This window comes from Corvus kubaryi, unplaced genomic scaffold (genome assembly GCF_017639235.1).
Source record: "Corvus kubaryi isolate FWS band 111438036 unplaced genomic scaffold, C.kubaryi_AGA036_p1.0 37394, whole genome shotgun sequence".
Lineage (NCBI taxonomy): Eukaryota > Metazoa > Chordata > Aves > Passeriformes > Corvidae > Corvus > Corvus kubaryi.
Window position 1 is genome coordinate 2,968,356 of NW_024581133.1, and position 25,692 is coordinate 2,994,047.

The 25,692-nt window shown below is 40.6% G+C and overlaps 2 protein-coding genes across 7 annotated transcripts in view; one reads left to right on the plus strand and one right to left on the minus strand.

Annotated features, from left to right (window-relative positions):
• Nucleotides 1-22,011, minus strand: part of USP8 (ubiquitin specific peptidase 8) — a 38,684-nt gene extending 16,673 nt beyond the window's left edge. The window contains exons 1-20 of one of the 4 annotated variants that reach the window (XM_042039201.1): nt 21,899-22,011; nt 17,152-17,322; nt 16,350-16,494; nt 15,780-15,865; nt 13,127-13,271; nt 11,895-11,952; nt 11,008-11,152; nt 10,585-10,747; nt 9,245-9,389; nt 8,829-9,049; nt 7,083-7,697; nt 5,778-5,867; nt 5,086-5,166; nt 4,429-4,691; nt 3,628-3,840; nt 2,971-3,181; nt 2,398-2,634; nt 1,748-1,890; nt 1,249-1,381; nt 82-1,036 (exon numbers count right to left, since the gene is read on the minus strand). In XM_042039201.1, coding sequence (XP_041895135.1) covers nt 851-1,036; nt 1,249-1,381; nt 1,748-1,890; nt 2,398-2,634; nt 2,971-3,181; nt 3,628-3,840; nt 4,429-4,691; nt 5,086-5,166; nt 5,778-5,867; nt 7,083-7,697; nt 8,829-9,049; nt 9,245-9,389; nt 10,585-10,747; nt 11,008-11,152; nt 11,895-11,952; nt 13,127-13,271; nt 15,780-15,865; nt 16,350-16,494; nt 17,152-17,255 — 3,384 coding nt within the window. In that variant the 5' untranslated portion in view covers nt 17,256-17,322; nt 21,899-22,011 and the 3' untranslated portion in view covers nt 82-850. Of the gene's footprint in view, nt 1-81; nt 1,037-1,248; nt 1,382-1,747; nt 1,891-2,397; nt 2,635-2,970; nt 3,182-3,627; nt 3,841-4,428; nt 4,692-5,085; nt 5,167-5,777; nt 5,868-7,082; nt 7,698-8,828; nt 9,050-9,244; nt 9,390-10,584; nt 10,748-11,007; nt 11,153-11,894; nt 11,953-13,126; nt 13,272-15,779; nt 15,866-16,349; nt 16,495-17,151; nt 17,323-21,898 lie in introns of those variants that run through there. The other 3 variants (XM_042039203.1, XM_042039204.1, XM_042039202.1) reach the window with 3 other exon arrangements.
• Nucleotides 22,012-25,542: 3,531 nt separating this feature from the next.
• GABPB1 (GA binding protein transcription factor subunit beta 1) overlaps nt 25,543-25,692 on the plus strand; it is a 20,222-nt gene continuing 20,072 nt past the window's right edge. For 2 of the 3 annotated variants that reach the window (XM_042039207.1, XM_042039211.1), the window contains exon 1: nt 25,583-25,613. In XM_042039207.1, the coding sequence (XP_041895141.1) occupies nt 25,611-25,613 (3 nt within the window). In that variant the 5' untranslated portion in view covers nt 25,583-25,610. Of the gene's footprint in view, nt 25,614-25,692 lie in introns of all 3 variants that reach the window. The other variant, XM_042039209.1, reaches the window with a different exon arrangement.

Below are 25,692 nucleotides of genomic sequence, written 5' to 3' on the forward strand. Positions count from 1 at the left end.
TGTGAATATGATTCAGACTGTTATTATGTACAGTCCTGATCATTACATAACAAGCTGAGAATGAAAAACCAAACCCAAACATACATTTAACAGGATATATTTTTAAATAATTTCTTCATTAAGGTTTTTAATGCATGTGTACATGAAAATTTATATTAAAAAATTAAAAAGGAAAATCTTGTTTGTTTAGAGTAACTCTGAAGTGCACAAATATTGACAAAAGCTAACAGAAAAAATAATACAGCTCTGCTTTTTTGTTAAGTAGTGTTGCAATTACTTAGAGCTGGCAAATAAACGCAATCCTCTGAGTTTTAGAGATTCTCACAAAAAGGACAACATTTTATTATATACATAATTCTGATGTGCAAGTATGCAATCAATATGTACACTTACATTCCTAACTGTTTACATCGTTCTAGAGTATTCACAGTAGAATCAAGCTTAAGGTTAGAAATGTGAAAAGGCCATTAACAGTGAAAGAAAAAAATAAACCAAGATATGCCTTGGGATTTTAAGACACTTTAAACTACTTGTTAATAGATTTCAGATGACTAAGCTAGGATTTAATTTTGGAGCAGACTAAAAATACAGTTCTTTTTTAAATAAACAGTAATGCAAGTATGCTTGTAAATGGTTTCACAGATGGCAGTATGACCACAAGCGTTACCCATCAGTCTCTGATTGTTAAGCACTGCTACGGGCCCCAGCGAGCCCTGCTGGCAGACACCCTGCTGCAGCCCTCCCACACCTCCAAGTGACTATGTCTGCTGTAGTTTTGCATATTTATATGCATTCCCAGGCCTACTTTGCTCCTGAAGAAAGAAAACCAGTTTCCTTAACCCACATTCCTTTACGTGGCCATATCCACTGCTCGCTGTTCATAGGAAGTATAAAAGAGAATGTAAGCAGCTGAGGACTTCACCGAGGATGCTGAGATCTCAGACACTTCATGGTCATCAAACTTAAACCAGCGCTGTTTTGAAGCATTTTTGCAGTAGGCTGTGTAGTGCCCCCCGTCCAGCCCACCGTAATGATTCTGTGAACGTAAGGCAAGAATTAGTGGCCTCAAGAGCTGCCATTTCTTCCCTGGTTGGGAAATAATCTAGAACGTGATACCAATCCTTCTTTCTAGAACACAACTTAGTCTGCAACTAGAATGCAGCCTGGAAACCTGACTGACTCACACAGGCTAGCCTGAGTCCTAGCATAAAGTGCAGCTGCATTTTGAAATGTGACGTGGTTACTCACCGATACTGAGAACAGATTGTATCTCTTCAAGGAAGTCTTTGGACCAATAACATACTGTGACAGGTCAAGAGTTTCCAATGGAAAATCTACAGAAGTTTGAAGCTTTTGTTTCCATCTTCCATCATAGGAAAATCTAGAGAATTAAAAAGCATCATTAAAAGTTACGGGTTGTTCACAAGCTCTTTAAGAGTATTAAGCATGTTTGTTTTCCCTGGTTTTGACCAGGATGTGATCTCAACTAAAGCCCCTAGTTTGTTAATGCTTGCCCATGTGTCTCCTAGCACAAATAACAAGAGGTCACTTGTAAAAGTGCCTTGGGAACTAGAGCCTTATAAAAGAAGCATCAGATGAAAATAAAACTCTTGCAACATTACAACTGCTAATATATCGTTAACTTTCTCCAAGTAAAAATGGTCAGCTACGGCCCTGGAACAATCCAGCTCCATCAAAGCCTGATCATTTCATCCTAAGTAATATTCACCAATCACCATTTCCTTACCGTTTCAAGTGCACAAGAAGAACAGGTGGTAATTTCCAAATTTCTATTTTTTTTGAAGAATCCCTTCGAGTTTTGCAATGGCTACAGTAAAATCTGTTGTTATCAGTGAGCTTTTCTTCTTTGGAGAACAATCTAAGGCATTCCTAAAACAAAATGCAGAGATTGTGAATGGCAGGCGTTTATGGAAGTATAGTAAAAATGTTTGTTTTCTGTTTGGTTATTAACCTGCATCAGTTAACCTGCATCCTACATTTCACAAAAATGAGGAAAAGTGACTTAAATCTACGTGTGGAAGCAAATTTTTCTGCAGATATTAATCAGAGTCCTTCAAAATATACAGACAGTATTTTAAATCCACAGAATACTTACATTGTGACCTACCAAAACAAGTAATATACATGCTGCTATTGCAGGTATGGTATCTCCATCCTGCTTCTAATTTAAAACTTTTAAGGGATGACCTATTTCTTTAAACTTTAGAAGAATTAAAATATAATGCAGACTCAGATCTGTTCATGTTTTGGGTTAGTGTAAATTAAGCGGAACATTGACCAACCCCTCCAACCAGAGGGTGAGCAGAAGCAGCATCAGAATGGAGTGCCAGAGGAATGTTTTCACTCCAGGAGCTGTTTCTCTCTAGTTGCCCATACCTGCAGAGTACATTTGCTGGAGGAGGCGAGTGGTAATGACAGATACATGAAAGCCTCGAAGGTTCGGGACCTCTTGTGACACGTCAGACACTGCACGGTGGATTTGAACTGGCCTTGGAAGAGTGCCACAATAATGGACTCGTTGAGCTGTTTGTGTTTGTGCCAGGCTATTTCTGCTGCACTTGAGTCGTCAAGGTGATCATTATTTTCTTCCTTGTATCTTTTCCTGTTGTCAGCCTGGATAGCAGAAATTTAAATACCATAGCAATATATTAACATATATATAAATAAGAAGTCTCATCTATAGGCAAGAGTAAGATTGAATATTTGCAAGAATATTTAAACATGTCAGTGTAGCCATCCAGTTCTTATCTAGTGAGGCTTCTTCTGTGACTCCCTCCAGTACCTTACACTGTTTCATACTGAATTCCTACCTTAATTCTGAATACTCATACTTCTTTCTAGACACGGTTGCAATAACGTTATCTTCTTATGGTATAAGAGGGCATTTTAAAAATTTATTTCTCGTGATCATCTGACAGATATATAATTTGTTTTAAGTGTATTGCTTACTTTATTTAGGTCTTCATGCAAGCCATCCATTAGAAAGAGAAGCAGTTCTTGGGAGTCCTGTTGGCTATATCCTGCAAATTGGTCATTAATCTTCCCAATTGTAATTTTGAAGTCTTTTGGACTGATATATTTATACTGTCCTGCCCATAAAGCTTTCATTATTACACCAAACTCTTCAGCCACTTCACCTTTATGCCCCAGGAAATTTGACCTATATAATAAAAGACAAAAAAAAATTGGAGCCATTCAAGTAACTGGTTTTTAATATGTTTTTAATTTAAGGCATAATCCCAATTCTAAAATAGTTTCTTTAGACTAAGGAAAACTGGCTGTTAGACTGAGTTAAATTTTCATCTATGTCAGCACTGTAGTTTGGTTCCATATTCAAGATGGAAGGTACAGTTGTTTTCAGCATGTTTTGTAAACTGCTTGAATATTCATTTTGGTTTTAGGAGACTCTAGTACACATGTATTTATGAATGTGGTGACCATAATTTAACTATCATTGTCCAGTAAAACCTATTTAGTAGGCCACATAAATTTTGAAAATGTAAAGACACCTAAAAGTTACTATTTGTCTCCTACTTAAAAAAACAAACACTCCACTAAGTGATCTTCTTGCATTGGCAAGTATAAAGGCAGATGAGAGATTGTTACCTGTTAATATCAGCTTGATACAAGTTCCTGTTGAAATACTCAGCCAGGTGAGGTGCATTGCACAGACACTGTAATATGGAATTCATGTAGCAAGTGTTCCCTAGATTACGAAGTCCTGTCAGAGCTGGTCCTGATCCCCCAAACACAGGATTAAGATTCCGAATCTGCGATGCAGAGAGTCTGGAAATTTCTGCTTTAGTGTAACAGGCAGGTCTATAAGCAAGAAATTATTTTTTAGGAGTCTCAAACTTGACAAGGTTGTGCATATAAACCAACAGACACCCCACCTCACCCCACCACCCACAGGGATGGGACCATCCTGGCACCAAATACCATCATTTAGGGTATTCAAAACCAGCCAATGCAATAGTGAGAAATCCATATACACTGGTCTATGATGAGGCTGAGTTTCAGGCACCATCACTTGTGAGATTCATGGGGTTTTTTTTGCTTTATTTCTTTAATTCACAGATGAGGAATACAGTTTAAAATCTGAAAACTTGGCTTTTCACACTGTCAGAAGATAGTCATTTAGTATGTCAATACAAATAACAGAACTTAAAGCAACTGTCATCCAATTAATAGACTGTGACCTCTGAAATTCCTGCTAATACATAACTATTATATTGATTTCTCAAAGATAACTGCCCTATACATTGAACTTTCAGCAATGAAATTTCAGTCTAGTACTCTTGCATCCTTTCAAACCCACTTAGGAAATATTAATGAATCAGTTGGTTAAACACAAAGTCCTATGCGCTGTCATACTGCCTGAGTTGTGATCTAACTTATCAAACATACTTATTGTCACGATTGACTGCAGGAGTGACAGGAATTCTTTTCTTCTCTTCCTCCTGAATGGCTTGGGTTATATCTGGGGAAGAGTAGGAGCGCTTCAGCTTGGAGTGTTCTCTCTCCCGTTCAACAGTCACCTTTGGCTTGGCTTTCCGAGTTGGAGGGGTTGATGGAGGAGTGGACGAAGGAGCCATTTCTGGTGGGTACATCTGAACAGTGTTCGTTGGCGAGTGATAGTAACGATAGGTTCCAGTGATATCATCCAGGAACTTGGGGAAAAAAACCCAAATAGCTTCAAACCCAAGTGAAAATCCATCATTAACTTACCTATTTATAAATTACTATGAGAACAGCAAGTGAGTTTTTCAGACATTGGGATGTTAACAGTTGTGACTGGCCTCAATGTTCAATGGATTCAATTTAGTAGAAGGGAGCACTTTCACTGAAATGCCTATTAAACAGCAACTACTTAATACCAGGAACAGCAGATGAACTGTCCTAGTTTCATTACAAATAATATTAAAATTCAGAAAGTAACTGTGTGAAAGTTAAAGGGGAGTAAAAAAATAATGAAACAAGATCTAACTTAGAAATAAGACACAGGACAAATGCAGGACAAAACTACAAAAGACAATTTGATTTTCATATCAGAAGAGGAGTTACCTTTACCCAACCTGCAGGCAGCCCTGGGACTATCCTTCCCATTTCCTCACTTCGTGCTCTCATTAATGGCTCCCGCTGGGACTAATAAACAAAGAGAAAAGTAAGGTATGTACAGTTACCTATGCAGAACAACAAGCTGCCTGTGACTTCTCTATGGAGTTAGATGATTCAGTGCAAACAGTACAATAAATCCTTGATTACAGACAGAAATACAATGTATTGTAATGGTAATTTAGTATTTTCTATCACTCAATCTAAATAAAACCCATTTGTTGACACATTCCAGAAAAAAAACAAAAAACAAACCAACCATTCAGTCTCATTAAAGTCTCAAAACTTTTTTTTTCCCTGGAGAATCAGGAAATAATAGGAGTATGTGCTTCTGTTAAACACATATGGCTGAGCTTTTTTCCCTCTCAAAGTAGCACTTGAAGGTGTAGGCATGAGATGACAAATGCATGGAGAATGCTGGTTAATGCCACCAGAATCACATCAAGACTTCTAATGAAAGGTTCAAGTATTTTTTCATATAAATATGACAAATGAAAAAAAGCAAACGAACACTGTAAACATGGCATAGTCTTTTCTTAAGATGATGACTTTAAAAATTGCAATGAGGTGGAATTTAACATAATAATCATAAAGCATCTGTGCTTGATTATTCTGGCTACATACAATACATTTGTATTTACTTTAAGTGTTTCAGTATCTTGTTCAGAATCCTCTCTAAGGGGTCCTGGCTTTTGAGCTCCACTGTCTGGTTGTCCTTTAACCCCCGTTTGCTGCAAAAGATTTTGAGAGAAGGCTTCAATTTCCATCTGGCATGTCAGTAAAGAATGCTGATAAAGCAGAGTTATACTTTCTTTTTTTGGTTGTTAAATGCATGTACCACAACAAAGTGGTTAAAGCAGGTAAAAGTTTTTGTTCTTTCTATATACTATAGGCAATTCACTGGAATAGTTTTTGAAACTGAATGTTGTATTGCAATTTGTTCAGAAATAAAGTGCTGAAGTTTCACCTACACTATTTTCCACCCTAAAAGTTGTGGGGTTTACAATTTGTTGTTAAATTTCAGGCTTTTTTTCCCTTTTACTCCTGACTGGTCAAACCTCTCCATGGAAAAGGCAAACAGTGAAGCCAACATGAATTTGATCACAGGCCATCATTTTGGGATTATGTGAAGTTGCTCTGTCACTCAAAAGCTCATGAATGACTGCTAAGTTTGCACAGGAAGATTTATTCTGGCTTTCTTTTGCATTTGGATTAAACAAGCATCAGAATTTGATCAAATAACAACTGCAATTAGAAAAGCAGAGAAAAATATCCTAATGCACGTTCTTGAGAAGTGCTTTTAAAGACATCTGTTCCATTGTTAACTCAGCTTCACAAATGGCTCCTGTTTTATGATCAGATGATTTGTACATTGAGAAATTTCGCAATTTTTTTCAAGAATGAGGAAAGAAAGAACTGTGACACTCCTCCCTTCCCCCCAAGATCTGGAACTGGACCATTTTCAGCAAAAATCCTAGATGAGGGTGTTGCTTTGCTTCCTGTGCCAGGCTACAAAATCCTGTTCTGTCAGCTTTGCTACAGCTGGGGGCACTAAAGGGTTCCTTATGACACCATTGTGTCCCTAACATCACACACAGCACCGAGCTGGTACAAGAGATAAAATACCACCAGGCTTCTATTTTTGAAACAGAGGGTTGCAGTCTATGAACCATCATCCCTTCTAGCTCCATGTGAGTGGGAAGTTTTATTATCCTGTGGGGATTTCATGCTGCCCACCTACAAGAAAGAAACAAGCTTGTCTTGGAAAAAAAAAAAAAAATCTATTTGTGTCTTGGTTTTAACTCTCTCCTCTACTTTTATGTAAAAAACGGTCTAAATAAACATCCAATTATGTATTTCAAATTTCTAGATTAAATCTAGACTATTCAGGATGATTTAAGTGCATAACTACTTCACATTTGACAATTATTTTCTTTTTTACTAACCTTGCCTGGAACAGTCACAAAGGTCTGAGATGCATCACCCAGTGCCCGTTTCTGTGTTTCTGGTGTTCGAGTTCCCTTTTCTCTTTCTTCCATGGATATTTTGTCAAACTCAATCCTTTTTGCACCAATGTTTTCTGGTTCATTTTTATTCTGCTTTTTTGCTTCTACTGCTTCTCTGTGTGCTCTTTCTTGTTCTTTTTCCTCCTGTTCTCTTTTTATTTGTTCATCCCTCTCCTTCTGCTCTCTGTCCTCTTTGGATTGCTGTAGCTTTTCTTTGTGTTCCTTTTCCTTCTGTTCTTCTTTTGCTTTTTGTTCTTGTTTTTCTTTTCGTTCTTGTTCCTCTTTTTCTCTCTTGAGCCTCTCTTTCTGTTCCTGTTGTTGCCTTTCCCGCAGTTCCTTTTCCCTCCTGTTTTTCTCCAACAAAGCAGCAGTTTCCGCATGGACCTGGCTTTTTTCTTCTTCTGTCAGAGCACTCCTTGCATCACGCACGGGCTTTGTGGAGCGGTCTGGAACTATTCTTCCATTCTCACCAGACTGGTTGTCACTGACTGTACTTGGAGGCTTTGCTCTGTTATCATCGAGGATTTTTAGTGAAGGCTTTTTAGTACGATCCACCTGTAACACGGGGCAGAACACAGAGTGTAGAACAACAATTCGCCACAGCTACTGCTGCTCCCTTAGCTAAGCTCTTCCTAAGTGAGGTTTATAAGAGAATAAAGATGATATGCAGTTGACTTCTGCCAGAGAGAGTGATGTTTCAATTTCATTGAATCTGCTCATTCAAACTGCTTGTTAGTAAAATTAGGTACTCCTTCCAGATGTGAACTAATAAACAAGCCCTAGAGAACTGTAAGGACCGCGTTATGCACTGATTACCACAACCCTTCATTTCCGAACTTTCAGAGATGAACATCTTAGGGCAATCAGGCAGCCTAATTTGGGCTTGGCTCTCTCAATCATGTGACAAAGCACATGCTTAAGGCAGATCTGCTTGATGGGAAGGGGTATTTAAGAATGGCTTATGTTCAGATCTAGGACAGTAAGTTGTTTTTGATACTGAAGTGAATGGTCTGAAGAAATAAAAGCTCATCTGGTTCAGGGACAAACAGAAATAAGGTCTTTAAGGGTCTCTTGAATGAAATCTATATTAAAAGCTGTATCTAGAAGGGTAAAAGTGGAGAGCTTTTAGACTTGTCTCCTAGGGAAAGTATTATTTTAGTGTAAGAACTCTACAAAGGTGTCTTTACAAAGTTTTATTCACATAAAAGGAAGAAACAAATTCCTATACTTTCACTGCTGGGCCAAGAGTGACAAAGCACCTAAATATTTTATTATTTGAAGGAAGATACCGTGACTGGAAATCAGACCTGTGGAATAACCAAGATAAGCCATGGCTTAACTGTCCTCTCTGTATTTCATCCCATGTGCTTTAACTAGAAAGCTTGCTTATAAACTTTCTGAATTAATGATCAATTGCTGTTCTTAAATTTCTCATGTGCTCATGCAGAAACATTAATGAGAAGTTCTGCTATTCTGTTAAGTGTATTTAGTTTCATAGAATTCTGTAGATCAGTTACCACAACTCCACAGACCACCAATAGTCTCTGTACCAATATACTTGTGTACAAGGCTTAAACAAATGTATTGAGTATGTTTGCTTGTGGATTTGGAGTTCTGGGTGTGGTGGGTCTCTAACAGATTAACTATATACTAACTGAAAAAAAGGAACAGGTAAAAAAAGCTTACCTCAGGGATACTTCTTGTGCTCGACACTGGATTAACTACAAATGAACTGTCAGATTTGGGAACAGCAGCATCCTGTATGTTTGGTTTATTAAGTGATTTTAATCTCTCTTCCAAATTATCTCCCATTTCTTCATTTTCAATTGTTTCTGTTGGACATGGCTTTACAGCAACAACAGGTGGCACAGGAGCTGGCTCTTCCAGAGATGGATATGTAAAATCCACTGCAGGAGGGGGAGAATGGGAGGGAACTGTAAGAGAGTTCTCAAAACAAAACTACAAAAGCAAAATATACGTCCACATTCCAACCCAAAATTTAGTTTTTAGCCAGAGCAAGACTTTTCTAAAAACACCTGAATGAATTAAGGACTCATCCAATAACTACAAATGCTTAGTGGGGTGTCATCCTTTATACTTACAAGAAACAGTCACTGCTTCAGTCCTGCCATGTTGGGGTGGAGTTACTCTAGCATTTGTTGTATACTGGGGAAAACAAAGGAGCCAGTTTTCATAACCTCCCTCTAGAATTAAAGGCTCATTCTGCAGTATGGTTTTGCTTTCCCACTGTATGGAAAAAAAAAGTTTAAAGTTAATTGATTTTTAAAAATAGAAAGGAAACTTTTACAGCTTCATAGTGTTGTTGAAATTTCTGTGCGTAGTCATTAAATTGAGAGATTGTTTTTGAGATTTTTAAACAAGAATTAAAGAGGTTGCAAAAATATGGATCCTCTTGGTGTTTGGAGAATGCCCAGCACAGCTGGGTTCCTGGCTCTGCCTGCAACAGGGTGTGAATATTTCCAGTACAGAAAGAACCACTTACTGCTACTTCATATAACAATCCTCCATGCAGAAAAGTATTTTTATTACAATATTTGCTTCAGTTTCTTATCTGGTATGTTTGCTGAGGAATTAGTGATTTAGAAAGCATAATATTAACTTTTTGAAACCCCTTGAGAGTTCAGGCTTCAGACTGCCCTCCTCCTGATGTCCTCAGTATGAGTACATGAACAAGACACAGGGTTTAGAAAATATTTGGTAAAGCAATAAACAGGGAGAACTGCCTGAGCTATCTCTAAACCCCAGTCCTGAATGCCAAGGTAACAAAGATTTGCAGTCCTTCACAAGAACCACCTCTATTAGAGAGGAGGGACAACACAGCCATACTGAGACTGACTTGAAAATGTTGGGCATTTGCTCACTGTGGAGTCTATAAGCTTCCTGCACTGATGAAACTCAAATTTAAATTAATGTTTATCTAGAAGTTATATTCAATCATGCAGAAAAGTTAACCATGCTCAAAATATTTCTGGAGCCTCCTTCAGTGAAGCCCCTCCATTGTAGGAAGGACCTGGCTGATAGGACTACAAAGCAGCTGCCCTTCTTTGCCTGCCTGAGCAGGTGGCCAGTCAGCTCCGAGGGATAAGGAATTACTTTTGCTAGTACAGGATAGAGGGTGACTGTTTCTGGGAAAGGGTACTCAAAGTACTTTCCCAAATAACTTTGTCAGCAAAGAACTCTAAGTTGATGAGCTGGTTGTTGAGGAGGTGAGTTGAATCATTCTGCTGTTTACCTTTTTAATAAATGGTACTTTACTAGAGTACAATGTGAAACTTCAAACTACACTTCTGCTACCAAAACAAGCAGGCTTTGAAAATTCAACCAGCCATTAAGGCCTCCATATACTTTCTAAATACAGGTGCTTCAAGACCTTATTTACTAAGATGAATTAATAAATGAATTAAAATACGAAATTGCCAACCTTAAAAAGTGCATCTTTCAGGCTCTGAAGAGTTGTTCCCAGCTTTAAGTCTTCAGCAGTACTAAACCAGTCTAGCAGTATAACATAATGAAACTGTCCTCTCCTCTTCCATGGATCTCTAGAATCCTCTGGGAGTCTAGCTTCAATCAGATTAGCAGTATCTCTGAAATGTATTAACATGCATTTAAGGATTCATGTACAAGTAACATTTTGTCCAACAATATGTAATCCATAGATGTTTATGTGCTTGGATAAAATAAATATGCATTGTCTTGAAGTCAGTACATGCAAGAACAGAGCTGTGCAGATACCTCTCACTCACTGGTACACAGCAGGGATTCTGACACTAGGTGTACAAGCTTTAAAAGCATATGATTTTTTAGAAAATTAAATATTTTACTATCATTTAACATCATTTCATACCCAGGATGGATAGCTTCTTCTGGGACGCTGATGGATTTTGGAATACAGGATTCCTGATAATCCTTCAATCTTCGAGCATCCATTATAAGCAATTCAGTATTTTTGTCTGACATCATTGCAAACAGTTTCTCAGGTGTGACTGCTCCTTGAAAGAGAGAAGCAATTACAGGTAAGAAGCTACATTATAAATGAAGATAGCTATGAATGGCTATGGTATCTGACTGGTGCAATCAAAACTGCAAAGTGATGAAACAGAACTAAGAAGTCCCACAAAGTCATGGAGGTGAGACATTACAGAATAAACAGTGTCAACCTTTTCCTCCCACTGCTGTAGTGATCAGCACCTGATCTGTTAAATTAGACAATACTGAATATTTCAGTGATAAACAAGTTTAACGTATTGTGGTCTCATTTAAATCAAGCTATATAGGCAAGCATTTGTGAACTACATGCTGCAGATGTTCCTCTTAAGAACTCTAAAGAACATTTTCACATACTTACTACAAGAACAAAAAGCAAAAGGTTGTGAGGGGAGAGGAAAAATTTCGTATCTAACTGAGTAAGCTGTCATACTTCAGCCTTGCATATGAGCTGTAGAGCTGTTTTTATTTTCTAACCTGACCACTTCAGGGCTAGTTCAACTTTAGTTACTGAACAGCTGAAAAACTAACTACAGCCTTCTAAGTTTATGAGAAGTAATGAAGGCTTTAATACAGAGTTTAATTAATTAATGATTAATTTGTTATAACTGAAATGCAGGATACTAGAATTTCATCAAACTATTTTAACTGTGAAATAACTCCTGAGAAGAAGTGCAGCTGTGAGGTGATTAGTGCACGGGCATACAGAAACCTTTTTCACATGTGTGTGAGCATTGCATCTCTTACCACTCAGGCTATCAGACTGATCCTTTCTTTCCAGTGAATGCTTCGTCTCACCATTAATCTGTGTTATAAGGCGAAAAAAAAAAAAAAGTTTAATATGGAATACTCAGAACCAAGCTGGCCAACAGACAATGACTCTCACTGAGCCTGAAGGAAACTGGTCAGACAGTTAACCCACAGGGAAGAAACACAGCACAAGGGAGCTGCTGCTGAAGATGTGTTGACAAATGTACTCGAAGAGTACCAAGGCTGCTGCCCTGCTGTCCTGGGTTGCAGTGTATTCTATTACCATCCTCATGAGGTGTTGAAATCAGGTGGGGCAGTGTTTCCTTGCCTCCTCCCCCCAGACTATCTTGCTGTTAATGGCCCATCATTGTCCTGCCCCATGACTCAGAGATAACTCCCTCCGGACTATCTTCTGTTAATGAGCCTAATCAACACTTGGCCTCATGACTCATTACCCCATTGTGAGATGCTCTACCCAGAGGGAGGAACCAAGCATCCCATCGAACACCAGAGACAACCCTTCCCACTGGATTTCCAGAGGGCAGGAGCTACACAGCCACCACTGGACCTCCTGAGGAAGAGCAGACCCCTTTTCTACAGGATCACCGCTTCAGAGGACTGCAGCCAGCATTCGACCAGACTGCTACAACAGGGAGTCAGGTTCTATCTTGACTCTGTCAGTTTGAACCACTGTTCTCCTTTTTTTTTTTTTCCCCCTTTTCTTTAATTTCCCCAATAAATTGTTATTCTGACTTGGTGCCTCCCACTGGTTTGTTCTCAAACTAGTACACCTGCCTAGACATAAAATAGTTAAAAAAGTAATACAGCCTAGGACACCATCATCTACGAGAAGAAATTCTTGAAGTATTTGTAGAGAAATAAGCGTTTCCACACTACTGCTAAAAAGTCAACCTTCTCCTAAAATGGAGACATGTTATTCTTAATATCAGTTTATCACCATTACCTTGGGTTTCTTGCACATGATAATTCTAGCATAAAACAGAATTTGACTTTACCATAAAGTTCAGTCTATCTTATACAAGACTTGGAGGCTGGTAGGACTTCACATATTCCAAAGAAATGTCAAAGAAGGGGTACAGAGAGTGTAAGTTAATTCAAAAAACCCCACCTTGATTCTGAACTGGAAATAGCTACTAGGGGAGACCAAATTCTAGATTGAAACTACACATTTAGACTGAATTAGAGAGTTTGTAAGCATCTTCACTTACCCTTTGGCTTTTTCCTTTGGAATCCACAGCACTTTCTGAGGAGTTTTTGGCTGAGCTCTTTCCATCATCTTTTGGTTCTTGCTTTTTCTGCAGCTCTTGTCTGTCCCTCTCTTCAAGTTTTTTCCGAACTTCAGCTTCCTCATATCTGTTGGGGAAAAAAAGTGCCTTTTTTTCAATATTATGTTTTTGCTTAACCTTAGATTACTAATATCAAAGTCATTAAGTCTTCAGGCAGAAATTTTAAAGGACGTATTTAGAGTTTTAGAAAGTTAAAAGTATTGTCAGTTTTTGTATTCCAACAAACTCTGTTTTGCTTCCTAACCACATGGTCTTATTTCTCCCACTTTTGGGTTCGTTTTCTTACTGTTAAATCCTGGTTTGAATCCTATTTCATAGCCACTGATTGTAAAGCTAATTTTTTTCTCTAAACCTGAGGTCATGCTTAGCTACGGTATCTCTAAATGCTTTTCATTTTCCAAAGAATAGGGTAGGTACTGGTTACTTACAGGTAAGCTCCAATATATTACAGCAGTCGTCCCAGGTATTTTTTGTTTTGCAGTGGAGCCAGTGAGGAGTAAGTTAGCTCAGTGACCTAAATTTACTTTTTTCTGAGAAGCTGGATCAGAACTATTTATACAGTAGTCCCCTTCAGAATGTAAGTTGACTCCATAAATCCATTATGTGCTCACCTGTGTGCCTGGTGCTTGTTTCAAACACTGGGCCTACTGGGAAGCCAATGCAAGGACTGTGAATGCTCAGGAGTTTTGGGGGACTGAGGTTTTGCATACAGCTGTCCTTTTCATAAAGCGTCAGACTTGAAAATTACCCTCCCAGCCTTCTGCCACTGGAAGGACAATCACGGTATTGTAAGCCAGTGATCTCCAGACTACTCTTTTTAGATCACCCACTGGAGGTGTGTATAGTATTCACTTCTGTTTAATACAGCTGAGAAGTTTAAGGGTTACAAGTACCATAAAACAAAAAAAAGAATGACCTAACAATTTGGATGACTGGGCTGTGTTAGTAAGTGCTCATTTTAACCAGATGTTGCGTAATGAGGGTTAAAATACCAATGACAATACAGCTGCATTTCAGTTCAAAAGTACTGTGTTAATAAACTAGATCATTAAATCAAATTCCACCTCCAAGTCTACTGCATTAATTGCCTACTAAGAGGGAGGAGGCAGCATGCCTATAATTTTATTTTTTAAACAGGCTTCTTGATTTGGCAAAGGTGTTGTAAGTTAGAAATGAGCATTTTGTTCCCACTTGGCATTAATGACACTAAAGCATATTTCAGATTTTAGTTTGATTTGGTCAATATGAACTATTTACCCATCAATTTCCCATTTATACTTCTGAAACACATAGCAGGTCATTCATGTAGGTATTCTTGCCCCTATACAAGTGGTGTTTCAGCAGCTCCACTTTTAGTTAACAATTAACATTCAAACTATTTGCTGACCTACTGCCTGGGGAAGAAATTATACAAATAATTTCCTTGAAACTACTTCTGTAGTTACACAGGAGTCATGTTTCATTTCTATTACCTTTGAATATGTACACATTTTGCCAGAGCAGTTAAAAGTTACTGTGTCAACTTCAAAACTCTGTTCCTTTCATAAAAAACCATAAGCCATTTAAACAAGTCTCTACGTTTTGGGTTTCTCTGATTCTATCAATGTTTACTCTTAGAGTGAATTTGTAGCTCTGTTGAATTGTAAGACTCACCTAAAGAAAGAAAATCTGAAGATTGTTTCATACACAGTATCATGAGACGTCTTTGTGAAGTCCCTCTTTACATACATGTAACTACACTCATGGTTCACCTAAACTGACTTTATAGATTTAGCACTTTGGAGGGCATAAAATATGCTTTGATAAGAATACTTGGGAGGGGTGGGGTGGGACATGACACTTGTGAAGGGAAATGTGCCCAGCTGCAGAGAGAGTTAAAGAGTGAGAAAGAGTCACTAAGGATGCAAGAAGCAGAGAAGGCTGGAAGTAAAAAGTACTGTGCCAAATATCACCTAAAGATAGACCCTACCTTACAACTTCTGACTAACACAATTTCATGGCTTGTGGCACAAAGACGTAACTTGACAGCTGTCAATCAGGTACCCAAAAGCCCATTAGCATCTGCTCATTTACATACTGGCAGAACTGTGCATTCCATATACATGGATGCAAGTGGCAGAGAAAAGGTGTGGCTAAAGAATCAAAACCTGGCATTTCTTAGTGTAAACTACATCCAGACTAGGAGAACTTTTTAACATATCTGATTATTAGGAACATTCATTAATATATTTGGGTTCAGATGACCTTATGATTAAAAGGTTAAGGAGGAAATTGCTCTTCAGACCTTGTGGTTTCTTTTTATTAGTCAATAAACAAAAAACACTGTCAATAAACCAAAGTTACCAGGAATTAGCACACAATACATAAAGTGACAAGTTATTGGCGTGTGTGGCAATGAAAATTATCTCTAGTAAAAGACTTCTGGGAACAAATTTAAGCTTTTAAGAGTTTCAGGTACCTATGGTTTACTCAAGTGCAACTGCTTACTACTAAATGGTATGAACACCTGCACTTGGCACAGGTACAGGCTCCAGGTATTAGGAACAATGTCTTAGCCATCAACTGTATTACATACCTGAGTTTAAGGCTGTCTGACAGAATTTCAGCTTCATCAAGAGCTTTTTTTAAATTTGTAGGTCCCAGAATTGAATGAAAATAATCCTAAAATGACAAGCATCACATCACATAGATATATAGTTTAACAGTGCCTACTTCTATGCATGTCAAGAGTCACTAATGTATGGAGAGTTGGTATTATAATGATAATAATGCCAACAAAAGGAACTGGTTTGAATCAAAGTATTTTCCTTTCAAACATGAGTTCGTAAGTAAAACTGTTTTACAGCACTAATAAATAAAGACTAGGCAAGGCAACTTCACCAAAACAGTCTGACTGGGAAAAATTATGGGAATACTTTTCCACGAAAAAATATTCACAGATCTGACAATTTATATAGTTCATACATTAAAAGAAAATTGAAAATACAGTTAACACCAGACTTGTTAAAAAACAGGAAAGAAAAAATAGCACCGTGAGACAGTTCACCTAATACCAGTGTGATCCTCTGAATGTGTATTAGTGTAATTCTCTCTACTTCTCATACTTTGACCAATGCAGAAGAGATTAGTCAGAAAGCTTTTATACCTGTTGCTGCTTAAAATCAGGTCTCTTTCTAATAAGGTTATAGACAGCTGCATATTTCATATACAGGATGTAAGCTTTTTCTTCATCTCCGTCCAATCTGCTTTCCTCTGCTGCCTTGAAAATCTTAAGGGCACTCTGCACATAACTGAAACCAAGAGAAGAGGAGTAAAGCACATGATTGTTGACTTGTCCTCAAACACCTTTTCATTACAAGATGCCATCTTAAGTGTTTACAGACTTCACCCATATATTAAGCATTTGATTTTACCACCTTAATGTAAAGCTTTCATTAAATATGAATTGCAATCATGTTCCTCCACATAATGTTTATCCTTGCTAGTTTGTTTACCAGCCTTATTTAAAATCATCCATAATTAAATACCATCGTGAGATATGGAAAAAGGTACTGTTCCCTTCTAAGAATAACTTTTTTTTTCTAGGAAAAAGTAATTTATAGTAAGAAAAAATTGAATCATTGATTGTCTAAAAATACTAGAGGCAAAGCATTCAGACACTTGCTAAAGGCTTTATCATTTTTATGGATTTGCATTTATGTAGCCTTTCCTCAAAGTGTGTGGATTTTCACGGGCACTGTGCTCTAAGTCATGTTTTGGCAGTATGCTAAGTAACCTTCTGAAGGCAGTAAGCATATCCAGTGTGACAGTTGAGATCCATACCTAGGACTGTCGAAGACTTTATATCTTGCAGAAATAATGGAGGAAATTTAGATCCACAACAAGTTTGTTCTGGATCCACTAATATTTTAAACATTAATTCAAAATCAATTGTAACATATATATACCTTTTTGTACTTGTCTTTTCAGGTTTTACTTCTGTCTTCTTGTTGAGATCTTTCAAGGAAGTAGAGAGATATAGCTCCTTAGGTACAGATGCCACAGCAGGCATGTTAATGTTGTTACTTATGTCCCTTCTAGGATGTTACAACTTCTTAGAAGTCTCTATCAATATTTTCCTGGAAGAGGAAAAAAGGGTAGGAAGAGCCTAATTATATTCCAATTACTTTTAATACAGTAGTTATAGTTGCCTGTGTGGGTTTATTACCTAACTTATCACACCTTATGTGAGCTGGCAAACAGAGTGTCTGAACAATTAACAGTATAAATTAATCCTCCCAAAGTGACAGAATTATTTAAAATCACTTTAGGTAATTTACCAAGAACATCCAGCAATATGTTGCTAACAGAAGAATAAAGAAAGAAAAAGCTGACTCAAGAATGCTCAAATCATCATATCCAGCAAATTTATTCTACTGAAATGCCAACAAGCATACTATCAGAAATTAGCTGACTTGTCTGTACTCTGCAAATACGCACTACCCCTTGGAAAATTTACTTCTAATGTCTTGCTAAGAGATAAGCTGAGAACAGGAAGGCTGCTACCATTTAAAGTCAACTTGAAATTTCTTGGACATCCTGTAGGTCTTCAACTCCTTGGTGGCATTGACTTTGTGCTTTCATTTGAAAGCGCTCTGCAGGTAGCCATGAAATAGTTGAGCAGAGCTTGGTCACAAGGGACTATTACATCATGTTATCTGAGATAGGGAAGTCCGTGAAGTCTCCTGCAGAGACAGCCTAACAAAAGCTCTTGTATCTAGTGCACAGTACGCTATTTTAGCCTTGGGGGTGGCAGGGGAGGAACTGAGCTCCCTCATAAGCAAGTGGTGGGACATTCAGACGTGAGCAATACTGAAGAAATTAAGGGGGACTCCTTCGAAGGAAAACACTCAAACGATATAAGCAAGTAAGTTATTTCCCAGCAGAGAAAAACCACATGGCTTTTGACAAGATGAAGGTAGAGCATTTCCCTTTCACTCTCAAGGTGATGATCAGCATGACAAGTGTGACCAAAAAAACCAGTTTCACCCAACCAAATCCATCTGTAGCTGACTGCCACACCAAATGAGGTGGTCCCAATTTCCTTCCCTCTTTCTCATGCTGGTCTGGTACTTCTCCAATCTCTTACTGAGCCAATTCAGGCTGCTGAAGAGGCAGAAAGGCTACACAGCTTGTGCAAGGGCAGCAGTTGGCATGTGCAGTCAAGAATGAGAAGCGAAGGTGGGAATGGGATCCCTTCCCAAGGCTCAGAGCTGTTGTACTCCTTGAAGTTATTACTGCACAGAGTTACTACTAATTTAACTGTTGTTGGTCTAGGAACTGGTTATCAAACAAAGACACTAAGTTAACACAAACCTTTGGTTTAAGGTCTGGTATGCCAAGGTCAGACTAAACAATTATCTAGCAAAATAACTTACTGCTTGAACACAGATGCTGTACTTGCTAATTTCCAATTAGGTATCAGCTTTTTAAAACTGAAAAGTTTGTTAAAAATCCCTTTAGGAGACGCATTTCCAGATAATTCTATAAAGTAAATAATAAAGTCCTCAAATACTATCTTTAATACATAAAATTAAAAATATATCCCATACCCCACTCATCTTACAACACTGTCTTTCCTATATAATGTGTCATATATTCAGTTTTAACTTTCAGGGAGATACTTAAGTGCTGAAAATAAGGCAGATAATTCATCAGAACTGCATTCAGTAGAAACAAAACACAGACACGCCCCTGCCCCAAAGAAGACCTTTCCAGTACAAAAGCCTTTTAGCCTAAAACAAAGACATACTTTTTGCAACCTCATAAAGAAAGGCTTCACTCTTATTAAGATTTTAGTATTGCTTGTCTCATTCTACCTTCAGAGCATGTCTTTACCTGGCTTCTTTTTTTTTTTTTTCTCTGTGGAACTGTAAATAGACTTTCCTTTGAAGCTTTAAGTCCTTTCCAAATATATCTTCAATGTTTGTTATGTAACCAGTATTTTCTTAATCTTAAGTGGCAGCATTTGGTTGTGTTCTGACAGAATATTGTAACTAAATACGCAATGTGAATAAGATATGCACACAGCATTAGAGGGCTGTGTGCATATGAGCAAAAAAAGCCCCAAGATTATGTGGAAGATGAACCATTTAATGATGTCAGTAAATTCTCAAGTGTTGCTGACACACCTTGAAAAGGGCAGATCTTCTGGAACATCATCCATACAAATGCAGAACTAGAGAATAAAAGCCAGCTCTGAGCTTTGGCCTGAAACAAAAATTCTTTCCACGTTTTCCTACGGTCACTAAGTTGTAACTGCAGGTCTTTAAACTGCCACACAAGTTCACTGCTGAACTTCTGTTTTCTGATTAAAAGAAATTTCTGTACCTTTTTTTAAAAACATGAGCTTCTAACCACAGTATCTGATGAATGAAGTATTACTCTTTGACTTCCCACAGCACCACAATTCACACAATATGCTGCAGTGAAATGAGCAAGAATGGCTAAGGAATAACATTTTCTAGATTTTTAAAAAAATCAAATTCTCAACCACACAATCGAAATACACACTGCATATGTCACAAGTTGATATGAGATTTCAGCTGCAGTTTCTAACTCATTCTTCTACACAGAATCTTAACTTTGGATCTGTAACTAACACTTTCAGGTTTATGCACCAAAAATCCCCTAACTGGATTTTAGTTACTACAGACTGACCATTGTTGACTGCCAGTTGACTGCTCAGTCTTAGCTCATAAGGACCCTTAAAACTTCTTAAGCTTCTACTAAATTTTAAGATGTGCTTTACCTCAATTTCTCCTTATACTCAAACGAATATGGTTTATTTCCTTCCTCTTTGAGCAAGCTTTGGGAAGACTGTGATTTCAGAATCCAAATCAGATCCTTCATAAATAAATATTACCATCTGATTTTGAACACAGTTTTCTGCAGATATTCAATTCCTAACTGGCCTAGTCTCAGTGGAGGAATCCAGCAAAGTAAGTTGCACAAATACAGTTTGGAACTAGCCAACATAAAAACTGGATCATAAAACCATGAATACAAGGGACTGAAGAAGTTGTAACAGCTAAACCTACTATTAATCAACCCTATGAGGAATGAGAAACAACCTATTTCAGGTTCGTCAACTTTTTTCTTAAAAATTAAGATCAAACTCAAAATCTGGAACCTTTTCTACCCCCAGCTGAAGTATTATCTCAGGCTCCTTTTTCATACCTATGAGTGCTGAAAACCAGGCCAATATCCCAAAAATAAAGTGAAGTCATGCTTTTATGTTTATGGGCATTTGACACACTTACAATGGATAACTTTACCGTGACAGGGAAACATACCTGTTGGTAACAGGTTTTTCAACATCTAATTATCATGCCAGTTTTACTAAGGATATGAGTAAGCTTTAAGTGGAATGACCACAGCAAGAACAATGCACAGAAGCAGTTACATTCCAAGCACTGCACACACTAACACATTGTGAAATACTGACATAAGTACTGGGGATCACCAATTCAGGTATGTAATAAAGATTATTCACTTATTTTTGTCTCTAGCACTTAAGAAAATGAGAAACGGATTTCTCATGAGCATTAAATTAACCAGTATTCTCAGAATTAAGTTCTACTGTCTGCGCTTGGTACACAAGAGTTGGTTTTATTAACATTATCAGTGTGAGTGTAGAGACTGAGAATTTTAAGATGCCTGAACTACACAGTCAATCAGCATATTTAGTTCTGTGAGTCCTCCAGCTCTCTTCCAGGCTCCAGTACTGTTAATACTACAGGCCTTGGTCCTGTAACCTAATGTGCATAGGATGATTATACCCATTGGGGCTTCTCATAGCAAGCCCATTACGCTCACAGAGAGTAGCCAAACTTTCACCATTCTTCTGGTTGCCACCAGTCACCAGGGCAGTAACACATCATGGGTCTCTCTCCGGCCACGTACCCTGCTGAAACCTGCACCACCCTGCACCGCCAAGCCTGGCAATGACTCTCTCCACACAGTGAGAAAACCCTTTGGCAGACAACCATCCAACAGTTTAACTGATACTGAAGGGAAAGAAAGACACTATAAAGTTTCTTAAAAAGAAATACACAGGATTTTCTGTAGGAAGTTTGAAAGTTATTCTATCTATGTAAAAATATAAAGAGTTCTACTTCTTATTTAGATAAATGAACATTTGCAAGGCGTAGGCAAACAGCAGAGGTGATAAGAAGCCGGGGAGGTGACAGAGAGGCAGAAAACTCCTTCAAGTTTCTAAGCGGGCGGTCAATACCGCTGCGGCGGCCCGGCCGGGCTGTGGCAGTCTCCATGACACCGCAGCTCGCCGGCCGCAGGAGTGCGGCACTCTGGGAAGCGCCGCTTCCCTGCCATCTTTCTCCGGCCGCTCTCGGGTTCGGCGGCGGCTCCCCCGGCCCCGCTCGCTCCTCACCCTGGCCGAGCTAAGGCTGGGGGACTGCGGGCGGCCCAAGGTCACACCGCCGGCTCTCCGCCGGGCCCGGCCCGATTCTCCCTGCGCGGCCCAGACCGGCTCCCCCGTCCTCCGCAGCCCCTCGAGGGCCGCTCCCCCGGCACGGCGGGGCTGGGCCCGGGGATCCCTGCAAGGGCGCCCGCCCCTCCCGCCACTGCCGGAGACCCCCTGCCCCGCAGGCCTCGCTCCCCGCCGGCCCAGAGCCGCCCCGGCCGCGCACTCACCGCCGCGGGGACTCGCTGCCTCCGCCCGCCGGCCCAGGGCAGGCCCATGTCCGAGCGCGGCTGCCGAGGAGACGCTACGCGGCCATGGCTGCTAGGGCGGAACTCGGCGGCGTCCCTCCCTCCCTGCTTCCCTCCCTCCTACCGGGCCTCCGCTCCCCGCGGGGGCGGGGACTGTCACGGCCCTTATCCGTGCCGCGGGGCCAGCTCAGGCCCCGGGGGCGGAGGGGAAGCTGTGGGTCTGTCGCTGTCCTGCGAGCCCTGTGCGCACGGTCGCGTTGGGTCGGGCGGGGGGCGCAGACCCACACCCGCCGTGGAGCTGCCTCGGAGCTGGGACGGCTCTTGGGGCGGTGTGAGGGGAGGGAGAGGCGGGTCACCTCGGCCCAACACCACCCGCCAGCCCTGGAGAGCGCTCCGGGGAGCGCGAGGTTCCCTGCCGTGCGCTGCCGGCCTCCGTGGGCTGCTGCCCCGCCGGGCCTGGCTCCTCGTCTCGGGACCGGGAGATTTGTTACCGAGGCCAGGCCACTAAGAGCGGGCTCTGGGGTCTGTCGCGTTCTGTAGGGCATCCAGCGTTTGTATGGGGTCTTAAACTGGCTCACTGCTGCGCTGTGCAATCTGGTGTGGGAAGGCGAGACACCTCTCCTTATAAAAATATCCTACTTTTTGTCTAGAGAAAAGTGGATTGACAGGGGACACTCTTAAGTGTTTTGTTGATGACAGTGTTTTATGTGCACCTTGTGGTGTTACTACAAGCCTCGTTTCCCCAGGGATAGCAGGTACGTGTGGACATGCTGGTGTAATCCTGCTGGGAGAAGGGGAGAGACCGGTCCTGCCATAGAGCTCTTAAACAAATGGAGGAGAGGTGCTCTGTGCTGCCACAGTCCTGGCCTGTCCCCTAACTGTGTCAGAGGGGGAGGGGATTCAATTACAACATTTCAACCTGGTGCTCAATTTTGCCAATAGAAATGTCTTGTGAGCTGGAGCAGTTTTCATCAGCCACTGTAGAAAAACGGGAGGTTTAGAAAACATCAAGATGCCCATCTCCATGTAGCCTTCCAAGATAGTTCTGATTCCTTGTCCAGGAAGCTGAACTGTATCACAGCACCTAGTGGTACAGTACCGTTGGGTGGTATTGGGCACATGAAAGGCTCAAACAATTCCTCCATCTCTAATTTGCAGTGTCTGTGAGTGATCATGTGAAAAGTTCTGGGAGAAATGAGAACAGTGCTGCGTCTTCTATATTGTGCAGAGAGATTAATACCAAAGTAAGTCAACAGATTCCAACAACTTTAAGCTGAACTGAATATTAGTAACACCACACTCTTGTAAGTGCCTTTTTCAGACCTGCTGTATGTATCTTAGCCAGGGTGGACGATGCCAGAAAGTTATGACAAGATGGAAGGGGTAAGTCCACTGATGTCAGAGCCTGGGATATGTACAAATTGATGTTGATGCTCGTACTCACCGCTCTCCAAACTGGACTCAGAGAATCCCTTTTATTGTTTCTCTTATATGAAAAAATTGTGTGATACAACCTTTGGTCTTATTTGTATGGGCAAACCCCAGCCATATATAGAAAGGTGTCGGGGAGGAGCTGCCTGTGCAATCAGCTTTACCCCACTCCAGAGCTTGTTAAAACATGCTAATATGTTTTATGTTGATTATGTTATAACATGCTGTGGTTGCCTCGGGTTAGAACACATTTTCCTATCAGCACATATGTTCTTGTGTAGCAGTATTAAATAAATAAATAAAAAAAATACTTTTAAACAGTAGGAATTGGTGTGCTTTTTAATAGAATGTATTAGATTATTTAGCTAAAAAAAAGAGTACATCTGCTAAAGCGGGGTAAAATATAGAAGTAGAAACCAGGTAATTTACAGATGTGAAATGTGTACTGACTTGCCTACATCAGCCATCCAATGTCTCTCTTACATGTACTTTTGGTGAATCCTGTAAAAAAAATAAACAATAATGGCTATATATGATAGATATGGCTATAATGATATATATTATTTCATAATAATGAAAACTGATATACAGTGCTAATGGACTAAATGCAGACTGCATTCTTCACCCCTATGAAAGCTTATCATTAATATGGAAAGTTTGGCTTTTCTGTAGCACTGCTAACACCACCAAGTGTTCCTGTTTATTGCCACACGCCTGTGAGGACATTGTAACATTTTGTGTCTACTGCTACTGCGTAATTGAAAAGCCATAACACAACCAGCTAAATCCTTGTTGAGAGACACATACACTCGCCAACAACGAAAGAAAAATGTGTTGAAGGTTGGATTTAAGGTTTCTGTGCCCTGGGTGACAAGTGGCAGCCCCGAGGTGTTTGGATTTGTTCTCTCGTGCCGCCTTCTGGTTACTCCATGGAATATCATTATTTGTATTTTGTACAAAACTGCATTAGGTAGGTCAAAAGCAAGTAAGAATGGCTCTGTAAACAATGTTCTTACAGGTATTCCTCTGATTATCTAGCGCATATTATAATCTCCAAAATAACAGACTGGAATTTTGTCATTGGTATGTTTTCTTGAAGGATGATGATTATGAAACCCATGCTTCACAGTGGTAGCAGATTTATGACCTGGAACAGCTATGGGGAGAAATGTGAGCACAAACATTTTGCATTGTTGAAACAAAACTGGGAGAGAAATGTTCCAGGGCCTGGGCTGTCAAGTTCAGTACCAGCCTGGGACTGAAGGCCAGAGCCCTCTGAAAGAGCAGCAAGGACTGAAGACTATTTTGGAGCTGTCATCCCATCAAATTCGATCTCTATAATCCCAAAATGTAGCTTCCCCTGTATTTGCAACTGGTGGATCCACACCTTGAGTACTGAGCCTAGTTCTCAGACCCTTAATTCAAGAAGGACATTTTGGGGCTGGAGCAGGTCCAGAGAAGGGCAATGAAGCTGCGACGGACCTGTAACACAATTCCTCTGAGGAGTGGCTGAGGGAGCTGCGGGTGTTCAGCCTGGAGGAGGCTCAGGGGTGACTTGATCCCTCCCAACTCCCTGGTACGAGGTTGTGGCCAGGTGGGAGGGAGTTGGCCCCTTCTCCCAGGTAACCATTGCAAGGACGAGAGAACATATATTTGACTTATGCCAGGAAGGCTTAGGTTAGACATTAAGAATTTCTTCACAGAAAAGGTGATTAGACATTGGAACGGGCTGTCACCATCCCTGGGGGTGTTGAAGGAAAGGCTGGACCTGGCACTCCAAGCCGTGGTCTAAGTTGACACGGTGGTGTTGGGTCACAGGTTGGACTCTTATGATCTCTGACGTCTTTTCCAACCGAACTGATGCCGTGATTATCTCTAAAGCCCTGCCTCGGGCAGGCAAGGCAGCGAAGTCCATGCTCAGACAGTGCATCCTCACCTGGGAGCACAAGCAGAGCCCCAGCAACCAAGAGGCGGGAAACGCAAGCCCCGCCACCCTGTGGCACAGAGTAACCCGGGATAGCGACCCCTGCTCTTATTCCATAAGCTGCCTCTACGGAGGCCACCCCGGGCCCGCCGAGAGCGCGGGGCCTGCCCTGCCCCCGCCGGACGGGCAGCGGGACGGAACATGGCGGGGCCCCTCCAGCCCGCGCTTCCCCGCCTTTCCCCGCGGCGGCGCGCATGCGCGCTGTGCGGCGGCGAGGCCGTATCCCTCCGCGCGCCCCTTTCCCTCGATGTCTGTGTTAATAAGGTAATTCCCGCGCCCATGGTAAGTGCCGGGCGCCCCTCCGGGCCCGCCCGGGGCGCCCCGCGCCGCCTCGCGCCCGCCCGCGCGCCCGCGGCGGGGC